Genomic DNA, 22,789 nt, shown 5'->3' with positions numbered 1-22,789 from the left:
GCAAAGTAGTGGAAGCAACGTTCCCAAGGACAGAGAAGCGCCTCGAAAAGGATCCCAAGTGGAAAGAAGCCTACACCAAGCAAATCCACGAAATAATTGAAAGAGGAGCAGCTGTGAAGTTCAAAGTCCATAATGGAAGAGTGGACTGGAGTCGTGTGGTGGGTGAGTCATCTGACTGCACCCAATCCCCATTCCGTTACCACACCAGTGCGTATCGTCTGGGACAGCAGCCAAGAATACAGGGGAGTGAGCCTGAACAATATCCTGCTAAAGGGTCCAGATGTGCTAAACCCCATTCGGGCAGTGTTACTCCGATTCCGGGCGGGAGAGTATGCTGCTATCAGCGACATCAAGAAAATGTACAACTCAGTGTGGCTGGAATAGCAAAGTCCATCTTCACCGATTCCTGTGGAGAGACTCACCACAGGACAAGATTGAAGACTATGCCGTTGTAAGGGTGAACATGGGAGATAAGCCGGCTGGATGCATAGCGCAAGTGGCTATGAGGGAGACTGCTAATCTTCCTCAGTTCTCCCACCTTGTGAATGAAAGAAGTGTCATTCAGGAGAACAGCTACGTGGAGGACATCTTCGCATCAAACAATGACCCAATTAGACTTGAAGAGATCCTGAAGGGGGTCGAAGCTATACTGAAGACAGGAGGCTTCCATCTCAAGCCCTGGGTCCGGTCTGGGCAAAGTGGGAGGATTAATGCGACAGAATCCAAACCTGAGACACTGATTCTGCCTAACCAGCTCAAAGAAGAAGACAACAAGGCATTGGGAGTTGGCTACCTCGTCCGTGACGACAAGCTCTTTGTCATGGTGTCCATCAACTTCTCTAGGAGAAAGGGGAAGATGAGGACTGGAGAAGACCTGAGCGAAGAGGAAGTTGTGGAGATGACGCCAAATCCGTTGTCACGTCGGTTAGGGTTAGGGTTAGGGTTAGGTGTCCATCAACTTCTCTAGGAGAAAGGGGAAGATGAGTACTGGAGAAGACCTGAGCGAAGAGGAAGTTGTGGAGATGACGCCAAACCCGTTGTCACGTCGGGTGCTACTAAGCCAGTTGCTGGACTGTACGACCCTCTTGGTCTCGCAACCCCAATGAAGCAAAAAGGAGTGATTCAAGACACCTGGGACGAACCACTATCTGATGACCTCCGTGGAAAAGCAGTAGAGCTATTCAAGGAGTACACACGACTGAGCAGCATCACGTTTCACAGGAGCATCACGTCCTCCGGCTGGAGGGGAAAACCATGGGGTATCACGTTTTCGGATGGAAGCAGTGAGTCCTATGGAGCAGTACTGTACCTGAGGTGGAGGACATCCGATGGTGTAGTCACCCGACTGATAGAGTCAAAGACAAAGCTAGCCCCTCTTGACCAGAAGGGTTACCCGGTCAAGGCCGAAATCTGTGGAGCTGTGTTCGCCTCCCGTCTAAAGGGCTACGTGCTGAAGCATGGAAGATTGGAAGTGGAGAGATGGTTCCATTTTGTGGACAGCCAGACGGTGCTAGGTGCCATCCAAAGAGATAGCTACGGGTTCCAGACGTTCTTTGCTATTCGAGTCGGGAAAATCCAGAAGGCCGGCCCCGTAGATGACTGGTGGTGGATACCTGGACCACTAAACGTTGCTGACTTAGTCACGAGGAGCGGCTGCTCCCCTGAACTGCTCAAAGAGAGCTCTGTGTGGCAAAATGGTCCTGACTTCCTGGCCGATCCTGTAGAGGAATGGCCCTTGAAATCCGCCTCCGAAGTAGTTGCTGCTGCTAGAGACGTCGTGAGCAAGCTCCAGAGAAAATCCTACAAGGGCTCAGGCCAAGATGAAGCCTCCCCCTGTCAGTCATGAGAAGAAAAAGACAGAAGTCCGAAAAAGAGTGCCACAAAGATCTTCAGACACAACAGCCTTTCCCTCGGAGGAGAGCAAAGTCCCGAAAAACTCTGGGGTGCTGCCCTTGTGGACCAAGTCGACCCAAGAAAATACAGCACGCTGACCAAGCTCTGTAGTGTTATCGGCTTTGTCAGAAGAGCAGTGAAGTTCTGGTTATCGCGGAAGAAGAAAACCTGCACACCAGTAAAGTGGGAGGCCTTGACAGTGACTGAACGTCAAGCTGCTTTCAAAGAACTAAGCCTGGCAGCTCAGAAGGGAGTGAAGTTTCCTGAAACAACTCTGAACAGGCTCGTAGTTCATGAGGAGAAAACTTCTAAACTGTTACTGTGCCGCGGCCGAGTCCAAACCATGACTGAAGGACGGCCCGGAGTGCCCTTGATTCCTTACGGGGAGTGGGTCAGCATCCTTCTGGCAGAAGAAGCCCACCGGGCCAACCATGAGGGAGTAACTGGAACCCTGAAAGTGATCGACTCCTGCATTCACTGCCGGAAGAACAGGGCAAAGATGTGCCAGCAAGTTATGAGCGACCTCCCGCCGGAGCGCACAACGCCAGCTGCACCGTGAATACACAACGTTGGATCTCTTCGGCCCTTACACCATCAGAGATGCAGTGAAGAAGAGGACAAGCAAGAAAGCCTGGGGCATTGTCTACTGCTGCATGGCATCAAGAGCGGTGCATGCCGACATAGTAGAAGACCTATCAACAGAAGGTTTCCTGAAAGCATTTCAACGCTTCACTGCCCTGAGAGGCCATCCTAAGAAGCTCTGGTCTGACCAGGGAACTGATATGCGCTGCCAAGTAGGCGCGGGCGCTACGTGGGCGCGGGTGCGGGTGCTAAAGGTGAGGCCCGCACAGCGGGCCGAACTTCTAGTAAGCATTATTACACACAACGCAGGGATATGATGTCCTAATTTATACTGTGTAACACTAGCTGTGTGTGAATGCCAGAGCTATGAGTCTTAAACAGTATAAATGAGGCTTTGATCAACCTGTTTAAGTTCATGGCAGAAGGTTCTATAACGACTTCATGAGAGAGCAAGTAAGAGACCAAAGTTAAATGAATGACTGTTTATTAAAAAATCGATTGATCTATCGATCGGGTCTGTCTGTCTGTCTGTCTGTCTGTCTGTCTGTCTGTCTGTCTGTCTGTCTCTCTCTTCAGATCAACACTGTGGGCGCTATTCCAGGTTTAATTTGAACAAACCACTAATTACTGAAATAGGACTAGGCAAGAGGCGTTTCCCCGCCTCTTGCGGAATTATGGTATTCTGTGGCACCCCTCTCACCCGCCAAACACCGGAGCTACCCCTTACATTATGCATAGGTGTGGTTTGGGCGTTACAATGATAAAACCAATCACCGTGCCAGAAGCCATTGCCTTTAAGAGAAGACTGCGCTAGCCGTCATCCCCGATCCAATATATGCTCTAGCCTATCTCCCTGTCTGCACTGTTGCCTGGTCTGATTATTATAAGCCACATTGGGCTTGTTTTCCTTCTTTTATTTTATTTTATCCAAATACATTTTTATATTAATTTGTAGCCTATTGTGTTCACAATAAGCTTGTCATATTAGTCAGATCCGGAATAGTATATGAAAGCCATTTAAAATATTTATACTATTGGTACACACCGGCTGTTCCCAAATAATTAATTACATCCTGTTGCGACAACGCTCCTACGTGGTACACAGACAAACAGTAGCACATGGGTATAATAAATTGGACAGTTTTAGGAAAGGTCTATGTACTCACGTTGGCTGTTATTGTTCTATTTCCACCATTCTAATGGATTCCAGGGGTGTGTAAACATCTCTGAAGTAGCTCCATAGTTTCCTCTGAAGTGACGCAGTTAAAGTTAACTTACATCCATATTGTCCCTGTTATCTTTCATCATCCACCTTTGTTCAGTAATCCGTGTCGACAGCTTACAGATCTGTTATTTTGGACAGCATAAACAATGAGGCGCGCGCGCGCCACGTAGTAGCCTAACACTAAACCAAAAACATTACATTACGTGGTCAACAACATACTAGACATGTAACTTGCTTGGAGCTTTTAATGCAGTGGTTCTCAACCTGTGGGTCGAGACCACAATGGAGCACCCAACGCCTGGCGAGCTTGTAGATCTGCTATTTCACAATATCTATCTGTGGAACCGAGTCAAACAAAATGGGGGGGTCCCCAGTTCAAATATGGTTATTTTGGGGGGTCCGGGGGGGGGGGGGGGCGGAGCGCTGACAGGGCTCTGACAGCGGCAGGGGAAATCCGGAATGGCAGGCGAGGAACCGGGGCAGAGAAGAGGAGCTCGAGGCAGGACGGCCGCCGGGAACCAGCCGGAAAGCGGCCGGGGAGGCCCGGACGGCAGGCGAAGAGCCGGGGGGGGGGGCAGGGAACCAAGGCAGATGAGTAGAGGCCGCGGACAGCGGCGACCGGAAAACGGGTCACGAGCGGCCCTGCCGAGACCGCGAACCAGCACAGAAGGACCGGACGCCGCACCTGGATACTGGCGGAGCCCGTCCAGTTTCGGACGTCTCGGCAGGCCGCCCGCCGTTCGTCGCTGCTGACCCGGGGCGAAGCAGGCGTTGGACCGTGGAGGCTCCTGGATGCTGGGCAGTGGAGGCTCCTGGATGCTGGGCAGTGGAGGAGCGTTGGCGGTGTCGAAGGCCAGGACGAAGACGCCCCCTCGCCCGGTTCCCCCTGACGATAGCCAAGCGAGACCCAGCATAGGGAAGCAGCTGTCTCAGCAAAGGCTGGCTCAGGGAACACAGGGTCAACAGAGGCAGGCTCGGAGCAGAGAGGCTGGAGGCTTACAAACCCGAGGGGTGCAGGCTGATGAGTAGGCTGGCCATCGACAGGCTGGAGAGCAGGTTGGTGAACAGGCAAATGGCTCGCAGGCATGAAGAGACGTACTTCACCAAAGCCATCTGCCGGGCTGTCCGCTGGGTCCATTTGGTTGGTTCATTCTGTCACGGTGAGCAGGGGAATAAACAGGGTAGGACCCAAACGCAGGACACAGACAGGAATGTAACTGGAAATAAGGACTTTACTGGTTTTAAAAGGAAATAAACAAACAGGAACGAATACAGAACCCTCAGGCTTAGAGGGAAAACACACAGGACAAGGTACAGGTAGAAACACCACAAACAGGTACAATGTCCAAACACAGGGCACCGGCTGGAACGGATTAATAAAGGCGAGTCATTAGGCGCAAGGGCCACCAGCCGGGCGTGCCGCGGGCTACAAAGGCTCCAAACAGGCACAGAGTCAGTGACGAGAGGGGGGGGGGGGGCGGGGCCGGAGGAGAGGCGAAGCCCGAACTGTGACAACATGGCTTCATTGCCATGTGTGTTGGCTTCATTGCGTTGGCTTCATGTGTGTTGGCTTCATGGCTTCATTGCCCTCTAGCGTTGGTTCTACAGAATTGCCTGGGTGGGTGGTAAAAACAAGCGCTCCTCTTTCAATTTCCCTGGAATGCCAATTTCCCTGTAACATATATATATAAAAACCATGCAAACTGCTTATTTTGCCAGAATGTTGCTTTAGTAGGCCTAGACTGTTGCCTCCCACAATGTTCAAATGCTTCCGTCATACAGTCTGGAGCAACGAAAGCTCTGAAAATGATCAAGCGATAAAGCGGATGTGACGCCTCCTCCCCGCTTCCGTTTCGTCTTTACAGTCGCGCAAATTTATCCGAATATAAATCAAAATCATCTAATCATATATAGCTTGCTGCTTAGCAAAAATGAAATAAAATGTAATATAAATATATTTTAAGAAATGTTTTCGTGATCGGAAATGACGAACGGATTTCGGGAGGTGTAGTTCCAGACTCTATATAGCATTCGGAGATTGCGGAATTGTTGTATACAACGCAAGACTATAGGACTAATGGAGGCAAATGTGGTCATTAGGATTACAAAGACGTGACACCACCTCCCCAGGCAGGCTTGATGTGTGAGCATCGGGGAAGAGGGGATAGCCAGCTTGGACTGTATAATAGAAAAATAAATGCTGTTTCATTTCATGTTGTCATCATACTGTTACATTTAACTCTTAAGAGCGGCTAAACTTGACTTTAACACTCGTCTGTGTGTCTGTGTGTCTGTGTGTCTGTGTGTCTGTCTGTCTGTCTGTCTGTCTGTCTGTCTGTCACCTCTTTCAACCATCTCTCTTCTTCTATCAGGACGTGTTCTGGTGCCGACAACGAACGAGAATCTTTAGACTCCTCCCACACATCCAGGTTCACTTCCTCTTCCTGTTGGTCACAAACACACATTCATAATACTTTTATTTAGCGATTATAATTCAATCAGAAACACTCTCGTCTTAGTAGATTCAGTTCACCATTTATTGACACAAATGGAAACAATTAAGCTTGGCGTTAACGCTCCGCTCTCGGGAGAATATTCACAGAATTTTGTCGAAGCAGCCTGCTAAGCATATATTCAGAGAAAGCTTATACAAATCCCCATAGGGATCAAATGACAACAATAGCAGTATATTGACATATTAGTTAGAATTAGCAGATATACATGATACACAAGTATTTGAGCCTATATGCAAGACTCTAAACAAGCAGATATACATGATAACCACAAGTATTTGAGCCTAAGCCAGACTCTAATCAAAAGGTGGAGGCTGGGGTGGAGGAGGAGCTAGCAAAATGCATTGGTTCAGCAACTAAGAAAGACCTAGAGAATAGAAGCCGTATTTAAAGGATCCTCTTTGCTCATGCGTGAGCTGTGATTGGATAATGAGTGTGTGACGTAATGAATGGGGAATAGAAAGCTGATGTTCACATCAGCTGACTGACCGCTGGTTACAGCTTTGGCGTGCACGACTTCCGTGTCCTGCATGAACTAACGCTATGCTTCATAACTACTAGGACACGTGTTTATAAAACTGTTAAATCTGATACAACATGCTGTAACACACATTATTTATAGTACACATATTCTGAATATTCATAAAAGTACACAAATTGTAAATGGTCTGCACTTATATAGCACCTTTCCTACTGTGTCCAACCACTCAAATGTGCTTTACAATGTAATTAACACACACACACACACACACACACACACACACACACACACACACACACACACACACACACACACACACACACAGTGGCACAACAATACACATTTGCTCAAAGACACTTCGAGGAGCCGGATAATCAAACCAGAAACCTTTCGATGTCCAGAGGGCTGCTCTACCTCCTGAGCCACTGCCCCCTAGAGACATTTTGTAAAGCTGATACAGTGAACACACTCATACAACTCTTCAAACTAATACACACCATTATAAAATGGTACACACATTTATCAAACTGTTGAAACTAGTTAATGAAAGAGTTCAGACTGTGGGGTTTTAAAATATACTGAATGGAATGAAACCAGATTATTGTGTTTACATTGCAAGATAAAACTACAAACTGATCAGACATCGTTTTGTGCTTTAACAGGTTTCTTGTGAGTCAGATTAAGATAATAATCATATTACGGTTGTAATAGTCATATTAGTCAGTAGTCAATGGTAATAGTTGTAATAATCAAACTGCTGAGATCTGTATGAATTACCAATCAACTTTAACTGCTTTCATTTTCACACAGTTACAGTCTAATTCTTATTGCTTCCTTGGCTTTTCACATAGCCTGTTATTCTAACTGGATGTTTGTGTTCACAGACGGTGACCGCTGCCCCCTGGAGGAGAGAGGAGGAAATCCATGTGACTTATAGCGTTCACATTGTGCCTTAAAAAAAACACACACACAAAAAAAACACTGCTTTTTGTTGTTGCTTTTACAGAATCAGAGGGGACAGAATGTGGTAGTAAATTAGCCATGTTTGTGAAAAGGATCTTATCTTACAACTTACTATTAGTATGTATGTGATCATTTATGAGTTGCAATCATTATAAGAAGAAGCAATTATAATAAGTACATTTATCCATAATCCCAATCAAAAATGTAATCAGAAGTGGTTTTACAGTAGGTGTGGCAGTTCGATTTTAGTTTTAAAGCTGCAATCCGTAACTGTCATGTCCGAGTCCTACTACATTACATTACATTACATTACATTACAGTCATTTAGCAGACGCTTTTATCCAAAGTGACTTACTATTCAAACACAGCCCCACCAGGCGAGCGCCGACATGTTTGAGCTCTAAAGATAGAACACGTGGTTCTCAAACGTTCTCATGTCAAGGAACCCCACATTGGTATGTATTTGATACACTCTCTCACTCCTTAAACAACCTATAGTGACTTCTTGGGACAAATGTGACCAAACGACAAACGTTTGACGTGATTTGGACCAGTTCACGTCATTTGTCAGAGTCCCGGTCACTTCCGCACTCCTGGCATGCAGGAGTGCCGATCTCAAACCCAAGACGCAAAAGGGTGAAAAAAAACCCAGTTAAAACGATGGAGCCACGCCGCCTGAAGCGGACTTGAGCCGAACCGTTCCTTTTTTATTTATTTAAAGTAATTAAATAAAATAGTGAAAATAACCGATCTACAAGCTCACTGCGTGTCTCGTATCGCGACATGTTGTGAGCTTATAGATCCTTTTGTGCGACACTCTTGTACGACGAAGTATAGGGCATTCATTTAGAAAAAAAAACATAATATGGAGATATGAGGTTTCTGCCCGACAGTGGCGATAAATTAATCACATGATAAAAATACCACTGGTGTGTAAGGACCTTCAAGGCACTGGTTCTCAACCTGTGGGCCGAGGTCCACTGGTGGGCCATGAGGGTATTGCCAGCTGGCTCCCAAATAATTGGCAAAATAGATCATGAAATAGATTTCAATGACAATATAATTAATATTTAAAAAAACAATTCATGGTATTTTGTCTTTAAAACCTTGAAAAATCCATTTTCATTGTGATACCGATGAGCATAAACATTATCGATTAAATAAATATGGCTATCGGCTGCTGTGTTATGTGGTCAGAAGGGTGGGCCGCGGGCACTTTTCCAGATTTTCAAGTGGGCCCTGATCCAAAAAAGGCTGAGAACCACTGCTTTACAGATTATGTTATTGGACTGATTAAGCCAGCCAATTGGCCCATTTACTGTGTAGGAAACTGCAATCTAATGTACTCTTTTCATTCACAAATAAATCTAAATATTACACATTGTTGTCATTATTTTACAAAAATAGTCAAACTTAAGTTCAGAGTTGGAGGGTGATTACCCTTTGGATCAATCAATTTGATCTTGGATCAATTGATTTAATCTTGAATCAAACACATTACTGTCACTCTCCAGTGTAATTCAATACAAAGGAGATTATATGTTTTCAAAAGTGGGTGATTAATCTGTGATTGCGTCATTTGTGTGAAAAAGCGGTCAAGCAAATTACCACATTTGAAATACCTATCATCACTAAAGCCCCTGCGAGAAATGACGAGCCCCCACCACAATCCCATAGGCTCGGACAACCTGTCCACTCATTGGTGGGGCGCGCTCCCGACCGCAGGCCAATGTATCATACATTGGCTGCCCCATTCGCACCTCTTACCAAGCTACAGAAGCTGCCGATTCGGGCATATACTGTAGTCTGTAGGAGGCATAGGCTACTGTCAGATGGCCTGAAGAAGTCTAAAAGAGAATGGATAATGTTCGGATTCATGAATTAAATTACAGAGGTGACGTGACTTGCTAGCTGTTGAGTGTGTGTGTGTGTGTGTGTGTGTGTGTGTGCGCACGCTCACTTGCTATAAGTGACAAAGTCACAATTTGACATGGAACCAGAAGATTATCGACACAGTATTATGGTGCTAGTAAAGGCTGGGAGAGTGTGTTGTTACTGTTGTTTTATAGTTGTTTAATTAATGAATTAATTTTTAAAAATTGCATGCGCGCTTTGCGTATGTATGTGGACCGGGGGGGGGGGGGCATTGATTCGAGTTGAGCCCCCACGAGCGCACACATAATTCGGCGCCTATGAGGGTCATGTGTGCAGTTTAGGTGTTTTGCTGTGACTATTCTCATGCCAGAGCCCTGAACAGTGTTTGTAGCAAGTGTGGTGCAGATTGGGGTGGATTTCTCACAACTCTGGATGTTACGTCTGTATATTTTGTCATAGTTTTAGCATCATAGCTTAGTCAGTGAACAAAAAAAAAAGAACACTGGTACTTTCCAGCCTCAATATTAAAAGCATTGAGGAGTATGGGTTAAAACAGGACTAAGAGAAAACATACGAAAAACTCAATCATATGAACAGAAATAAATACCTTGTAATGAAAAACAACATCATGATAACCAAGGTAAATCTGAGGTAAAATAGATGATTAAAAGGAATAATACATAAAAGGCAAATAAAATGATACAATCAAAATGCAATTTAAAGTAAGTGTGTTACAACCACTGTTAAAAGTATAAAATGACATCATGTACATCAAGGCTTCCCAAACCTTTCAGGCCGCCACCCCCAAAATAATCATATTCGAACTGGGGACCCTCCACCCTGACAAGCACTTGGAATTACATTTAGTTTGAATCGGTTCCACAGATAAATATTATGAAAATAGCTGATCTACAAGCTCACAACACCTCGCACTGCGAGGCGTTGTGAGCTTGTAGATTTCTTGCGAAATATTTCACAATTTGGCCAATTTGGTATTAAAAAGGTCTTAAGAGTCCTTAAATTGTCACTTCAGAAATGTGCAGATACCCTGCATACTGTATGTTGGTTTGTTTACTGTTAAGTGAGAAAACAATGTTGTACATTAAGCTAATCAAAATAATCTTCCCAACACCCAGTTTGGGAACCACTGATGTAGCCTACATCAGCATACAGATCAGACACTGTGAAATGTTGGGACGCTTCTGGGAGGCACCTGTGGGCGCTGAGATCCCGATCAGTTTGAGGTCTTTGAACCGTTCACACACACTGAGCAAAACATCAAGGGAACAAAGCCCCATTTGGCTCTGATCTGGTGCTTTATTGGCGGGCACCAAAAACAATGCCGGCGAGTGGATAATCGGCACTAAAATCTTGCAGTCTGAACTCGACAAAAGCCTCAGTAGGACATGATATCATTCCCAGTTGATTCCTAACATTTGACAGCTGAGTTCCCACAACTTCTCTGCCACAACGTCATCTCTGGATGCTCTGCTGCCACGAGACAACTTACAATCACTGTAAGAGAGAGAGAGAGAGAGAGAGAGAGAGAGAGAGAGAGAGAGAGAGAGAGAGAGAGAGAGAGAGAGAGAGAGAGGGGGGGGGGGCATTTAGGTAGAATATATGCATACAGTAGCTGAAATTGTGGCTTTTTTATGCAGTTTTTGTCTTAGTACGGTAGTTACCTGAAGTATCCTCCACTCTGTGAGTGTAGTTGTGGCTCCACGCTGCAGTAGACGGTGGTCTGAGCTCCCTGGGTCACAGTCTTGGTGAACGGTCTGACAATCTTCCAGGAGATGAGCAGGGCCAGGTTCATGTGTCTCTTCAGCTCTGTCCGGACAATACCCGGGTGGACCGCATACACCGTTACACCTGTACCTGTACCAGGGGGGACCGCATACACCGTTACACCTGTACCTGTACCAGGAGGGACTGCATACACCGTTACACCTATACCTGTACCAGGGGGGACCGCATACACTGTTACACCTGTACCTGTACCAGCGGGACCGTATACAACGTTACACCTGTACCTGTACCAGGGGGACCGCATACAACGTTACGGGACCGCATACACCGTTACACCTGTACCTGTACCAGGGGGGACCGCATACACCGTTACACCTGTACCTGTACCATGGGGGGCCGCAGACACAGTTACACCTGTACCTGTACCATGGGGGGCTGCATACACAGTTACACCTGTACCTGTACCAGGGGGGACCGCATACACTGTTACACCTGTACCTGTACCAGGGAGGGCCGCATACACAGTTACACCTGTACCTGTACCAGGGGGGACCGCATACACTGTTACACCTGTACCTGTACCATGGGGACCGCATACACCGTTACACCTGTACCTGTACCATGGGGACCGCATACACCGTTACACCTGTACCTGTACCAGGGGGGGCCGCATACACAGTTACACCTGTACCTGTACCAGGGGGGACCGCATACACAGTTACACCTGTACCTGTACCATGGGGACCGCATACACCGTTACACCTGTACCTGTACCAGGGGGGACCGCATACACTGTTACACCTGTACCTGTACCGCGTGATCCCAAAGCCTTGTGCAAGGAGGCGCTTTGAGTGGCAGTTGGGGAAAACGCTCACCCCAAAACATGATTTACGATTCTGTCCCTATCGATACATAACTCGGACGGCGCTGAGTAGGCTCAAGCGAACTTCACAACGTTCGGCAAGGCAACTCGCTCGCTTTAGCTCGCTCGGAGGCACGCCACCAGACCAGACAAAAAAAAAGGGTTTTGGGCTGTACTAGAATGTGCACCGTTGGCAGACGAGAGGCAGTTCCACGTTCGTCACAGAAGCGGGGCGTGGTTATAGCACAAGCGATATAGGCTTTGGTATGTCGCAACTGTACCAGGGGGGACTGCATACACCGTTACACCTGTACCTGTACCAGGGGGACCGCATACACCATTACACCTTCTGTTCAATAAAGAGCTGGAGAGACATGGAGACTGCTGTTACTGAACAAACACTCTATAGCAATGATTACTATCAGAATACGGAGCTATGTAACACTTATTTTAACCAAAGAAAATTACTTACCCTAACCTTAAATATAACATGACAGTACTTCTTCCACCACACCAACACTAAGTATAAAACACCCACCCTGTAGCCTCCTGGCCATAGCTCTGGTAGACAGGATGTTGGCCAGTTTGCTCTGTCCGTACGCCCTCCTGGGGTGATAGCTGCTCTCACTGTTAATGTCCTCCAGCTGGATACGCCCCCAGGCATGTGCCATCGATGATAGGTTGATAATCCTGGAGGGGGCGGAGCTCTTCAGCAGCCCAATCAAGAGGAACGTCAACAGGAAGTGACCTAGCAACACGAGGAAGAGATGAACAATGCAGTCAGAAGAACCATACAGGAGTGTGTCAAAGAACATTGAAGTCCTTGACCTAACCCTAACAACCAACCACTAAACCCATACTTTAACTTAACTATACTATCAATAATCATAATTAACAACCAACCACTAAACCCATACCTAAACTTAACTATACTTGTCCGGGACCCGGATGTTTTGCGACCCATATGCAGAACTCAACATTAAAGTAGACTCAGGAAACCAAGGTGGACAGTTTAACAACATCTTTACTGAAATAATAATAATGTAAACATAGGTACACCTCACAGGGCGAATACATTACAAGGTGAACCACAGGGACCTGGAAACTAGGAACCTGAACACTACATAATGAACCAGCACAGAGCAAAGTCACAGACAGTCTTAAATAGTCTCTGAGGATCGTTAGCCAACTAGGCACAGCTGCCACCCGCAGCTGAGTCCACTCTAGGCAATCAGAGACCAAGAGGAGCAGGGAGGGGCTGGGGCCAGACCCAGGACGTGACAGTACCCCCCCTTTTAGGGACGGATTCTAGACGTCCCAAGACAGGGACAGGGGGTACCGAACAGGGCCACAGACCCCAGGGGTGGAGGTCCTCGGGGGGGTGGAGGTCCTCGGGGGGGGGGGGAGTAGCTGCCAGGGCTCTGGCACTAAGTGGAGCAGAGGGCACAAGCAGCCGGGGAAGGTGCCGACCGGACCACCAACACCGCTCGCCAAAACCTCTGGACGACGTAGGTGCGGCACGCCGGCCGGCCCGAAGACTTTGGCAGCGCTGATAGGACGCCAACCCCAAGTTGACATCCGTGGCATACGAATCTTTGGAGTGACGCTGGGCGAAATCCCCTCTGGCATAGGAACCGCAGGTTGGCCACCCGGGTCACTCAGACGGGCCCAAAGGCCAGAACGTCACGCGGGAGTAGGGAGTAGGACCTCCGGGGAGGAAGCAGGCACTGGGCAGCGACGAGTCCACAACGTCAGAACGCGCAGCTCAACCGGGGATTACTCTCCAACTGGAACCCGCCTCCAGCGACGAACCAGAAAGCCATTATGGAAACAAACGACCCGGTCGGCAGGCGACGTCTCGTCGTCGCTGGACCCCGGGAGAACTCAGACCCCACTCGTAGGAGATGCGACGCCGGAACAGCGGCAGAACCGCGACATCAGCTGGGCAGCAGGGCACCCGGAAAACGGCCCACCAGGCAGGGCCCCCTGGCGTCAACACTTGTCGACACCCATCAGACGGCCACAGTGACATCTCGTGTAGCTGGCCACGGAGAAGGCGACACATCCAGGAGCAGGAACGGAGAACTCGAGGCCACAAGGTGGGGAAAGGAAACTGTCTCGAACAGAGGCTCTCTCTGGCTGGGAGTTCCGCCGGGTCCAGAATGGCTGGTTCATTCTGTCCGGGACCCGGATGTTTTGCGACCCATATGCAGAACTCAACATTAAAGTAGACTCAGGAAACCAAGGTGGACAGTTTAACAACATCTTTACTGAAATAATAATAATGTAAACATAGGGTACACCTCACAGGGCGAATACATTACAAGGTGAACCACGGGGACCTGGAAACTAGGAACCTGAACACTACATAATGAACCAGCACAGAGCAAAGTCACAGACAGTCTTAAATAGTCTCTGAGGATCGTTAGCCAACTAGGCACAGCTGCCACCCGCAGCTGAGTCCACTCTAGGCAATCAGAGACCAAGAGGAGCAGGGAGGGGCTGGGGCCAGACCCAGGACGTGACAATACTATCAATAATTAATAAATTAACAACCAACCACTAAACCCATACCTAAACATAACTATACTATCAATAATTAATTCATTAACAACCAACCACTAAATCCAGACCTAAACGTAACTATACTAACAATAATTAAAGAGAGAAAAGTACACTCAGAAATCACATCATCACAATATGAAAAATCTAGGCACGTTTCATGTTAAAGGATTTATAAAAGCAAAATTTTCTCGGCTTTCTGTTGTTTTTCTTCTGTTTTTCAAAAAAACAAGCCACATTCAAACGGCCATATCTCTGGAATGCAGAATCGCAACCAGACTTTTTTTTCACCTATAATACGACACCCCCGTCGTGCGTGTAATGAGCCGATCTCCGTGAGGACGGAGGTCACAGAGAATATTCCATGATTTTTTTAGGTACAGTAAAATCGCTGCTTTCGTTGGCAAAGGGATCGGAGACGGATTAATTAATTAATTAATTAATTCCTGGCAGTCAAAAACTTAACAACCAACTAACCACCAATCTGGGAACCCATCGCCAAATGAAAAGGTAAAACAGCGCCCTCTGCTGTTTTTTACTATCTCACTTGGCTCTGGGCCGAGGACAATGGAGCACCCGTGCACAAGGAAACCGGGGTTTTGGTCTGCCTTCAGCCTTTCACTTCCGGTGGTGCGACTATGTTTTCATTCCCACTAACAATATTTCTACATGGAACACTAACCACTTCTCCCAGAGAACATGGATTGTTTTGGTTATAAGCCCACTTGTTTCTATGATGAAAGAGCAAGTTAAAATGTGAATATCTTTCTGTGGTTGTCTGCTCCGAGGACGCTATTGTTAAATGAGTTTCGGTTTTGTTTTTAGTGGGAATCAGAGAACAGACAGTAAATCCCGCCCACTACATTTGATTGGGTTAAAGCGCGGCCTGCTTCCTGATCTGAAGGCACGCCCACTTGTATCAATAATTCCGTCCGTCATAACGTGTACGCACTGACGCGTACACGTTATGACGGACCCTCGCGACAGATTCAAGCGGAGAGCAGAATCTGTTCTTAACTAACCACTAAACCCAGACCGTAACTTAGCTATACTAACAATAATTACCTTTATTTATACAGGTGAAATCCCACTGAGACATACAATCTCTTTTATGAGGCAGCCCTTTTTAGGGAACAGCAATAAATTAGCCAACCACTAAACCTAGCATTCAGCAGTCTCTTATTTCTCAATAAGGTCGTTGCTATGAAGAACAGGCCATTGCTATGGACGAAGCCTGAGCACCTGGATCAGTCAGTCAGTCAATCAATCAATCAATCAATCAATCAATCAATCAATCAATCAATCAATCAATCAATCAATCAATCAATCAATCAATCAATCAGTGAGTCAGTCAGTCAGTCAGTCAGTCAGTCAGTCAGTCAGTCAGTCAGTCAGTCAGTCTGTAGTGCTTGGCTTTTGCCCTATTCAACATCGCAGCCATGTAAACATACACAATGTCATTTTACAGTTAAACAGTACACAAAGTTTTTTTTTAAATTATTTTTTAAACATTTGAGGCGAGAAACAATGCAGTAACAGAATATTGATTCATATTTGATCAACATTTCTTACCAGTGTTTAGCGAGCCCACTGTGTTGCGCTGTAATATAATGGACTATTATATTTACCATGAACAATTACATCCTTTCTAAATCTATTACATTGTTTTGTTGCTATATTATGTGTCCAATTACTGATTATTTCATTACATAGCTGTGTAATAAGCAGGATAATGAATGGTGAGCAGCTCATTGTTGAGAAATAAACCCCTTCAGGGTGATAAAGACCCCTTTGCTTCACACCAGGATCTAATCACGTCTATTTCTCAATAATGACCAGCTAATTGTTCATTTTCCATTGCTTAACTTAATGGAAATGCATGAATTAAACGACTGGTTCTCAACGTTGGGTTCAGGGACCACCAGGGGTCCAAATGGACCCTAACAGCCAAAACCAACTCGGGACTCCTGAATTTTGTACTTTTACTCAAGTAACATTTTTAAGAAAGGCCTTTAACTTGTGCTACCGAGTATTTTTATATTGTGGTATTGCTACTTTTACTTAAGTCAAATATCCAAGTACTTCTTCCACCACTGCCGTTTGCTCGCTACAGGGAATAGGTCCCCGTAGCGGACCACATTTCTGATGCATTCTTGTGTAGACTCCATCCAGGGCCCTTTCCTGTTGTGCTGTGAGGGTCCATGTCTCAACTCCATACAGCAGTACTGACTCCACTGTGAGGGTCCATGTCTCAGCCCCATACAGCAGTACTGACTCCACTGTGAGGATCCATGTCTCAGCTCCATACTGCAGTACTGACTCCACTGTGAGGGTCCATGTCTCAGCCCCATACAGCAGTACTGACTCCACTGTGAGGGTCCATGTCTCAGCCCCATACAGCAGTACTGACTCCACTGTGAGGGTCCATGTCTCAGTCCCATACAGCAGTACTGACTCCACTGTAGCCACTTTTGAGGTCTAGATCTGCTATTTTGAAAATATTTTTAAACTTTTGTGACTACATTTGATATACATTTGAAAACTTGTGAAATGGGACATTCTGCATAATGAGTACTTTCTACTTTTGTACTTTGAGTATATTTTGATACCAATACTTTTCCAATTTACCAATTTACCAATTTTTACTCAAGTAAATTTTTTATTACGGACTTTTACTGTAACAGAGTATTTCTACATTGCAGTATTGATACTTTTACTTAAGTAAAAATCTGGGCCGGAGGGCAAGTGCCCTCCGGACCTTCAGGTCCTGTTCCGTTGAAGCAGTCCACACCTCGAGATATTTGAAGTCTTCGGCTACCTCAAGCACCGTGGCAATATCTTTTATGGGTCCGTTTGGTTCCCTTTGCACACTCTAATGGTCCTTACACACCGGCGCAAAATTCGGACTCGTTCCGAATAATAATAATAAGACGCTTTTCCGCTTTTTCGCGCCATGTACGCTTGCATTGACTTTATAAGGTTTTTAAAAAAAGCGTATTATTCGCACGAAAAAATCGCCCCGGTGTGTAAGGACCTTAAGAGTTCAATAAACACAGAGGATTTTATAGTGTACAGTAGACACTTCAGACAACAGGTTCAATGTGCTTCACAGGAAAATAAAAGTTAAAAACGGGGTGCCGTGATTTTCAGTGATCCCCCCCCCTAAAACATAATCATCAGGTATTATGGTTATACTAGGAGGAAGATTGGGGTCCCAGAGATTCAAAAATGCATCAAATGTGCCCTAATGCATATCAAACTGGGGGCCCTTGAAATGAAAATGGATTCATTTCTATGTTAAACAAAGACTGAACCCATGACTAAACTTAACACTTTGTTAAGAATAATAGTTTTTCACCCAGGTGGTTGACTCCAAACTGCATTTCAAACCCATCAGCAGTTTTCATGTAGGGACACATCATGACTCCAGCATTGTTGATCAGGATGTGGAGCTGAGGCTCTTCTGAAATACAATACATTACACTGATTAGACTGCAGGTGCAAACATGTAGCCAATAACAACAGTTATTTCAATACTTTTACTTCTACCCAACTAAATCTCAGAGGCAAATATTATACGTTTACTCCACTACAACTATTTGAAAACTTTAGTTACTAATTACTTTGTGGATTTTGATTATTATTACAAAACATACATTAACCACTTCAGCCCTATATACATTTCGGCTATTTTCAATTTTTTTTTTATACATTTGAAAACTTGTGAAATGGGACATTCTGCATAATGAGTACTTTCTACTTTTAGTACTTTAAGTACATTTTGATACCAATACTTTTGTACTTTTACTCAAGTATTTTTTTAATTCCGGACTTTTACTTGTAACAGAGTATTTCTACATTGCAGTATTGATACTATTTGAGTACTTTTTCCACCACTGTGCGTGCGTTTGTGTGTGCGTCTCACCCTTGTTGATGTTGGCAGCAAACTGTGTGATAGACTTTGTATCAGCCAGGTCCAGTTCCTTCACTGTCACGTTGTGGTTTCCAGAGAGCTCTATGATCTCATCTCTGGATGTCTCTGCCTTCACCACGTCTCTGCATGCTAGGATGATCTTCCCACCTGCAGGAACATATATTAATGATCAATTAATCAATTAATCAATCAATCAATCAATCAATCAATCAATCAATCAATCAATCAATCAATCAATCAATCAATCAATCAATCAATCACTCACTCACTCACTCACTCACTCACTCACTCACTCACTCACTCACTCACTCACTCACTCACTCACTCACTCAATCAATCAATCAATCAATCAATCAAAAAAGCTTTATTTATAAAGCACACTTCAGACAACAGGTTCAATGTGCTTCACAGGAAAATAAAAGTTAAAAACGGGGTGCCGTGATTTTCAGTGACCCCCCCCCCCTAAAACATAATCATCAGGTATTATGGTTATACTAGGAGGAAGATTTCTTTCAAAAAAGTGTACAGAAATTGTTAAAATTATGTTTTTATGTGGACACGCCTCCAGTTCATTAAGTATACCTGGTTCTCACCTTAGCACCTCCTCCACCACCATAGCACCACCCACCTGTCCTAGTCCCTCCTCCTCCTCATGCCCACACCTCCCAGCAAGCACAGTCAGAACCCGGACCAATCAGTGACGTCTCGATTGGGGCTAGATCAAGTCAAACCAAGACAAGTCAGATCTGGCCCAGAATATCACCTGATTTCAACCAAAATTAATCCTGACCACAAAACGTCACTTCCAGGACGTCATCTAAACACATTTCTCATCACCCAAAATTGCTGTCCAAATGTCCATATGATGTCCCAGTGATGGCGTCCTGTAAATGACGTAAAGATCATCCCCATATGGGCTGTGATCTGGCCTAGTCCTGAACGTCACCGGGGTGATGACCGGGCGTCATCATAACGTCATCATGACGTCATTGTGCTTGCTGGGCTGTTGTGTTATGATAATGAGGGGGAGGGTATGTTTTTACTATGTCACTAAAGCGCTGTTTCTCTATTGGCACGTTTGACCCTCAAAGTTTCAGCCTCCAGGTAGAAACTCAAAATAGTCAGAGAAGACATAAAACACCATAAAAACAACACCAGGGGGCTTAATGAAGTTCTATCAACCTCATAGACACATGAAAAACAGAAAAAGTGCAAAACCATGGCACCACCTCTTTCTAAAAAAAGAACCCAAGAAGGCAAAAAACAGAGGAGCAATGATGCATACAAATACATTAAAAAAGGAACAATCTAAAGCAGTTATAGAAATGCAGCAATCTAAGTAAAAGCAATGCTAAAAGATGTATCTTAAGATTTATTTTAAAAATGTCAGCAGATTCAGAGAATGATCTCTGTTCTGGATGTCTCTGCCTTCACCATGTCTCATGCTAGGATGATCTTCCCTCCTGCAAGGCACCAGGGTTATTATCATGAACTAAAACTAACACAATAACAAAAACTAGAACAAGGCTTAACAAACCTGATATACAACCGAAACTGTATTGTGTATTTACAAAAAAGAATTAAAGCTTCACTATGTTTTTTTTATGAATAAAATTGTCCAATCTGTATGCTAGAGTATGTTAATACAATATAACTTATACAATTGGGGTGGTTGTATTTTTTCTCCCAGCTCTGACATTTAGATTGTGTCAAAGTCATGTCTCACCTCGACACAGGATTTGACAAAGATTTTGAACTGATGGTACATTTTCAATTCATCCCCTGAGCAAGCAGGCCGGCTCAATTAGCTCAATAGTAAACATTTCAGCACTTGCGCAGAAAACTGGGTTCAAATCCCGGGTAGAAGAGGAAACTAATTATTAGTGTCAAAAGAGCAAAAATAGCAGATCTACAAGCTTGTAGTCATGATGTGACACGTTGTGAGTCTGGATGTGGATATGGAGATGATTCCAGAGACAAACGCCTTGATAAGATTAGCCTGCCACGTGGATGCTACCCACCTCTATTTGATAAGATAATAGCCTACTACATTTGTATTTATCTTTATGTGATCACAGCTTTAAAAAGACATGTGCCATTAAAAATACTGCATTATTTTGATGATTACAATGTAAAGAAATCTTCAATCAATGGACCGGAAGGAAAGCCACGGGTCGATGCCACAACCGGATGTGGGAGGAGCACTTTGTGCAAATGGAGAATAGAATTCTACCTCTCTTTGATAAGACAATAGAATGCTATATACCTCTCTTCGATAAGACAATAGAATGCTACCTCTCTTTGATAAGACAATAGAATGCTACCTACCTTTCTTTGATAAGACAATAGAATGCTACCTACCTCTCTTTGATAAGACAATAGAATGCTACCTCTCTTTGATAAGACAATAGAATGCTACCTACCTTTCTTTGATAAGACAATAGAATGCAATGCTACCTACCACTCTTTGATAAGACAATAGAATGCTACATGCATGCTACCAACCTCTCTTTAGACAATAGAATGCTACCCACCTCTCTTTGATAAGACAATAGAATGCTACCTACCTCTCTTTGATAAGACAATAGAATGCTACATGCATGCTACCCACCTCTCTTTGATAAGTCAATAGAATGCTACATGCATGCTACCCACCTCTCTTTGATAAGATAATAGCCTACTACATTTGTATTTATCTTTCTGTGATCACAGCTTTAAAAAGACATGTGCCATTAAAAATACTGCATTATTTTGATGATTACAATGTAAAGAAATCTTCAATCAATGGACCGGAAGGAAAGCCACGGGTCGATGCCACAACCGGATGTGGGAGGAGCACTTTGTGCAAATGGAGAATAGAATTCTACCTCTCTTTGATAAGACAATAGAATGCTATATACCTCTCTTCGATAAGACAATAGAATGCTACCTCTCTTTGATAAGACAATAGAATGCTACCTACCTTTCTTTGATAAGACAATAGAATGCTACCTACCTCTCTTTGATAAGACAATAGAATGCTACCTCTCTTTGATAAGACAATAGAATGCTACCTACCTTTTTTTGATAAGACAATAGAATGCTACCTACCACTCTTTGATAAGACAATAGAATGCTACATGCATGCTACCCACCTCTCTTTGATAAGTCAATATAATGCTACATGCATGCTACCAACCTCTCTTTAGACAATAGAATGCTACCCACCTCTCTTTGATAGGACAATAGAATGCTACCTACCTCTCTTTGATAAGACAATAGAATGCTACATGCATGCTACCCACCTCTCTTTGATAAGACAATAGAATGCTACCCACCTCTCTTTGATAAGACAATAGAATGCTACATGCATGCTACCCACCTCTCTTTGCCAGGTCCAGGGCCGTAGCCTTCCCTATGCCAGTGTTAGCCCCAGTGATGATGACCGTTTTACCACCCAGCCTGGCATCTGAAGACCACTGACCACACAGCAACCCTCTGCAACACAACCACACTACATAAGCAAGGATCCACAGCCCTGCGAGCTTGTAGATCTGATATTGTCACTTTCCATCGTACAGTGAAGTATATAGGGCTTAAGTGGGTCACCACATGAACCCTATTCTGGGGGAAAAACATGTGGCAAAAATAGCAGATCTACAGGCTCACAACACGTCGCAAAACTATGCAATGTGAGCTCGCATATCTGCTATTTTTTGCTGAATATATTTGGTGTAGGCGGGAAAATGGGAGGGTCCCCTGGGGGACTCCGTTCAGTGAAGTATGGTGAAACACACGCATGCTGGCACGCACACGCACACACACACACACACACACACACACACACGCACACACACACGCACACACACACACGCACGCACACACACACACGCACTCAAAGACCAAACTAACATAACATTTCGCAGAGCTTACCTCAGTGTATAAATATTAGCCATTTCTCTCCCAGCTGACTTACTGTTGATCAAATGTCTCAACACCAGTAGCGAACAGGCTAATAACTCCAGTTACGAATAGTTCCAACTCCAAGACTAGTAGCCTACATGCTGACAACTCCAGAAAGGTTTACTCCCATTACCAGAAAGGGTTAGTTCCAGTACCAGAAATATTTAGTTCCAATACCAGAAAGGTTTTAGTTTCAACATCAGAAAGGTTT

The 22,789-nt window shown here is 44.9% G+C and overlaps 1 protein-coding gene across 1 annotated transcript; it reads right to left on the bottom strand.

Annotated features, from left to right (window-relative positions):
* Nucleotides 1-10,944: 10,944 nt before the first annotated feature.
* Nucleotides 10,945-22,571, bottom strand: LOC308094153 (retinol dehydrogenase 12; the record flags this gene model as incomplete). The annotated part of the gene is made up of 7 exons (XM_080440638.1): nt 10,945-11,047; nt 11,215-11,407; nt 12,679-12,888; nt 18,061-18,165; nt 18,628-18,783; nt 21,998-22,113; nt 22,549-22,571. 7 exons carry the CDS (start codon nt 22,569-22,571, stop codon nt 10,945-10,947), a joined length of 906 nt encoding a protein of 301 aa, XP_080296764.1.
* Between the last annotated feature and the right edge of the window lie 218 nt (nt 22,572-22,789).

Source organism: Gymnoscopelus braueri (genome assembly GCF_963280865.1).
Source record: "Gymnoscopelus braueri genome assembly, chromosome: 10".
Classification (NCBI taxonomy): domain Eukaryota; kingdom Metazoa; phylum Chordata; class Actinopteri; order Myctophiformes; family Myctophidae; genus Gymnoscopelus; species Gymnoscopelus braueri.
This window is presented reverse-complemented; position numbering and strand designations above follow the sequence as displayed.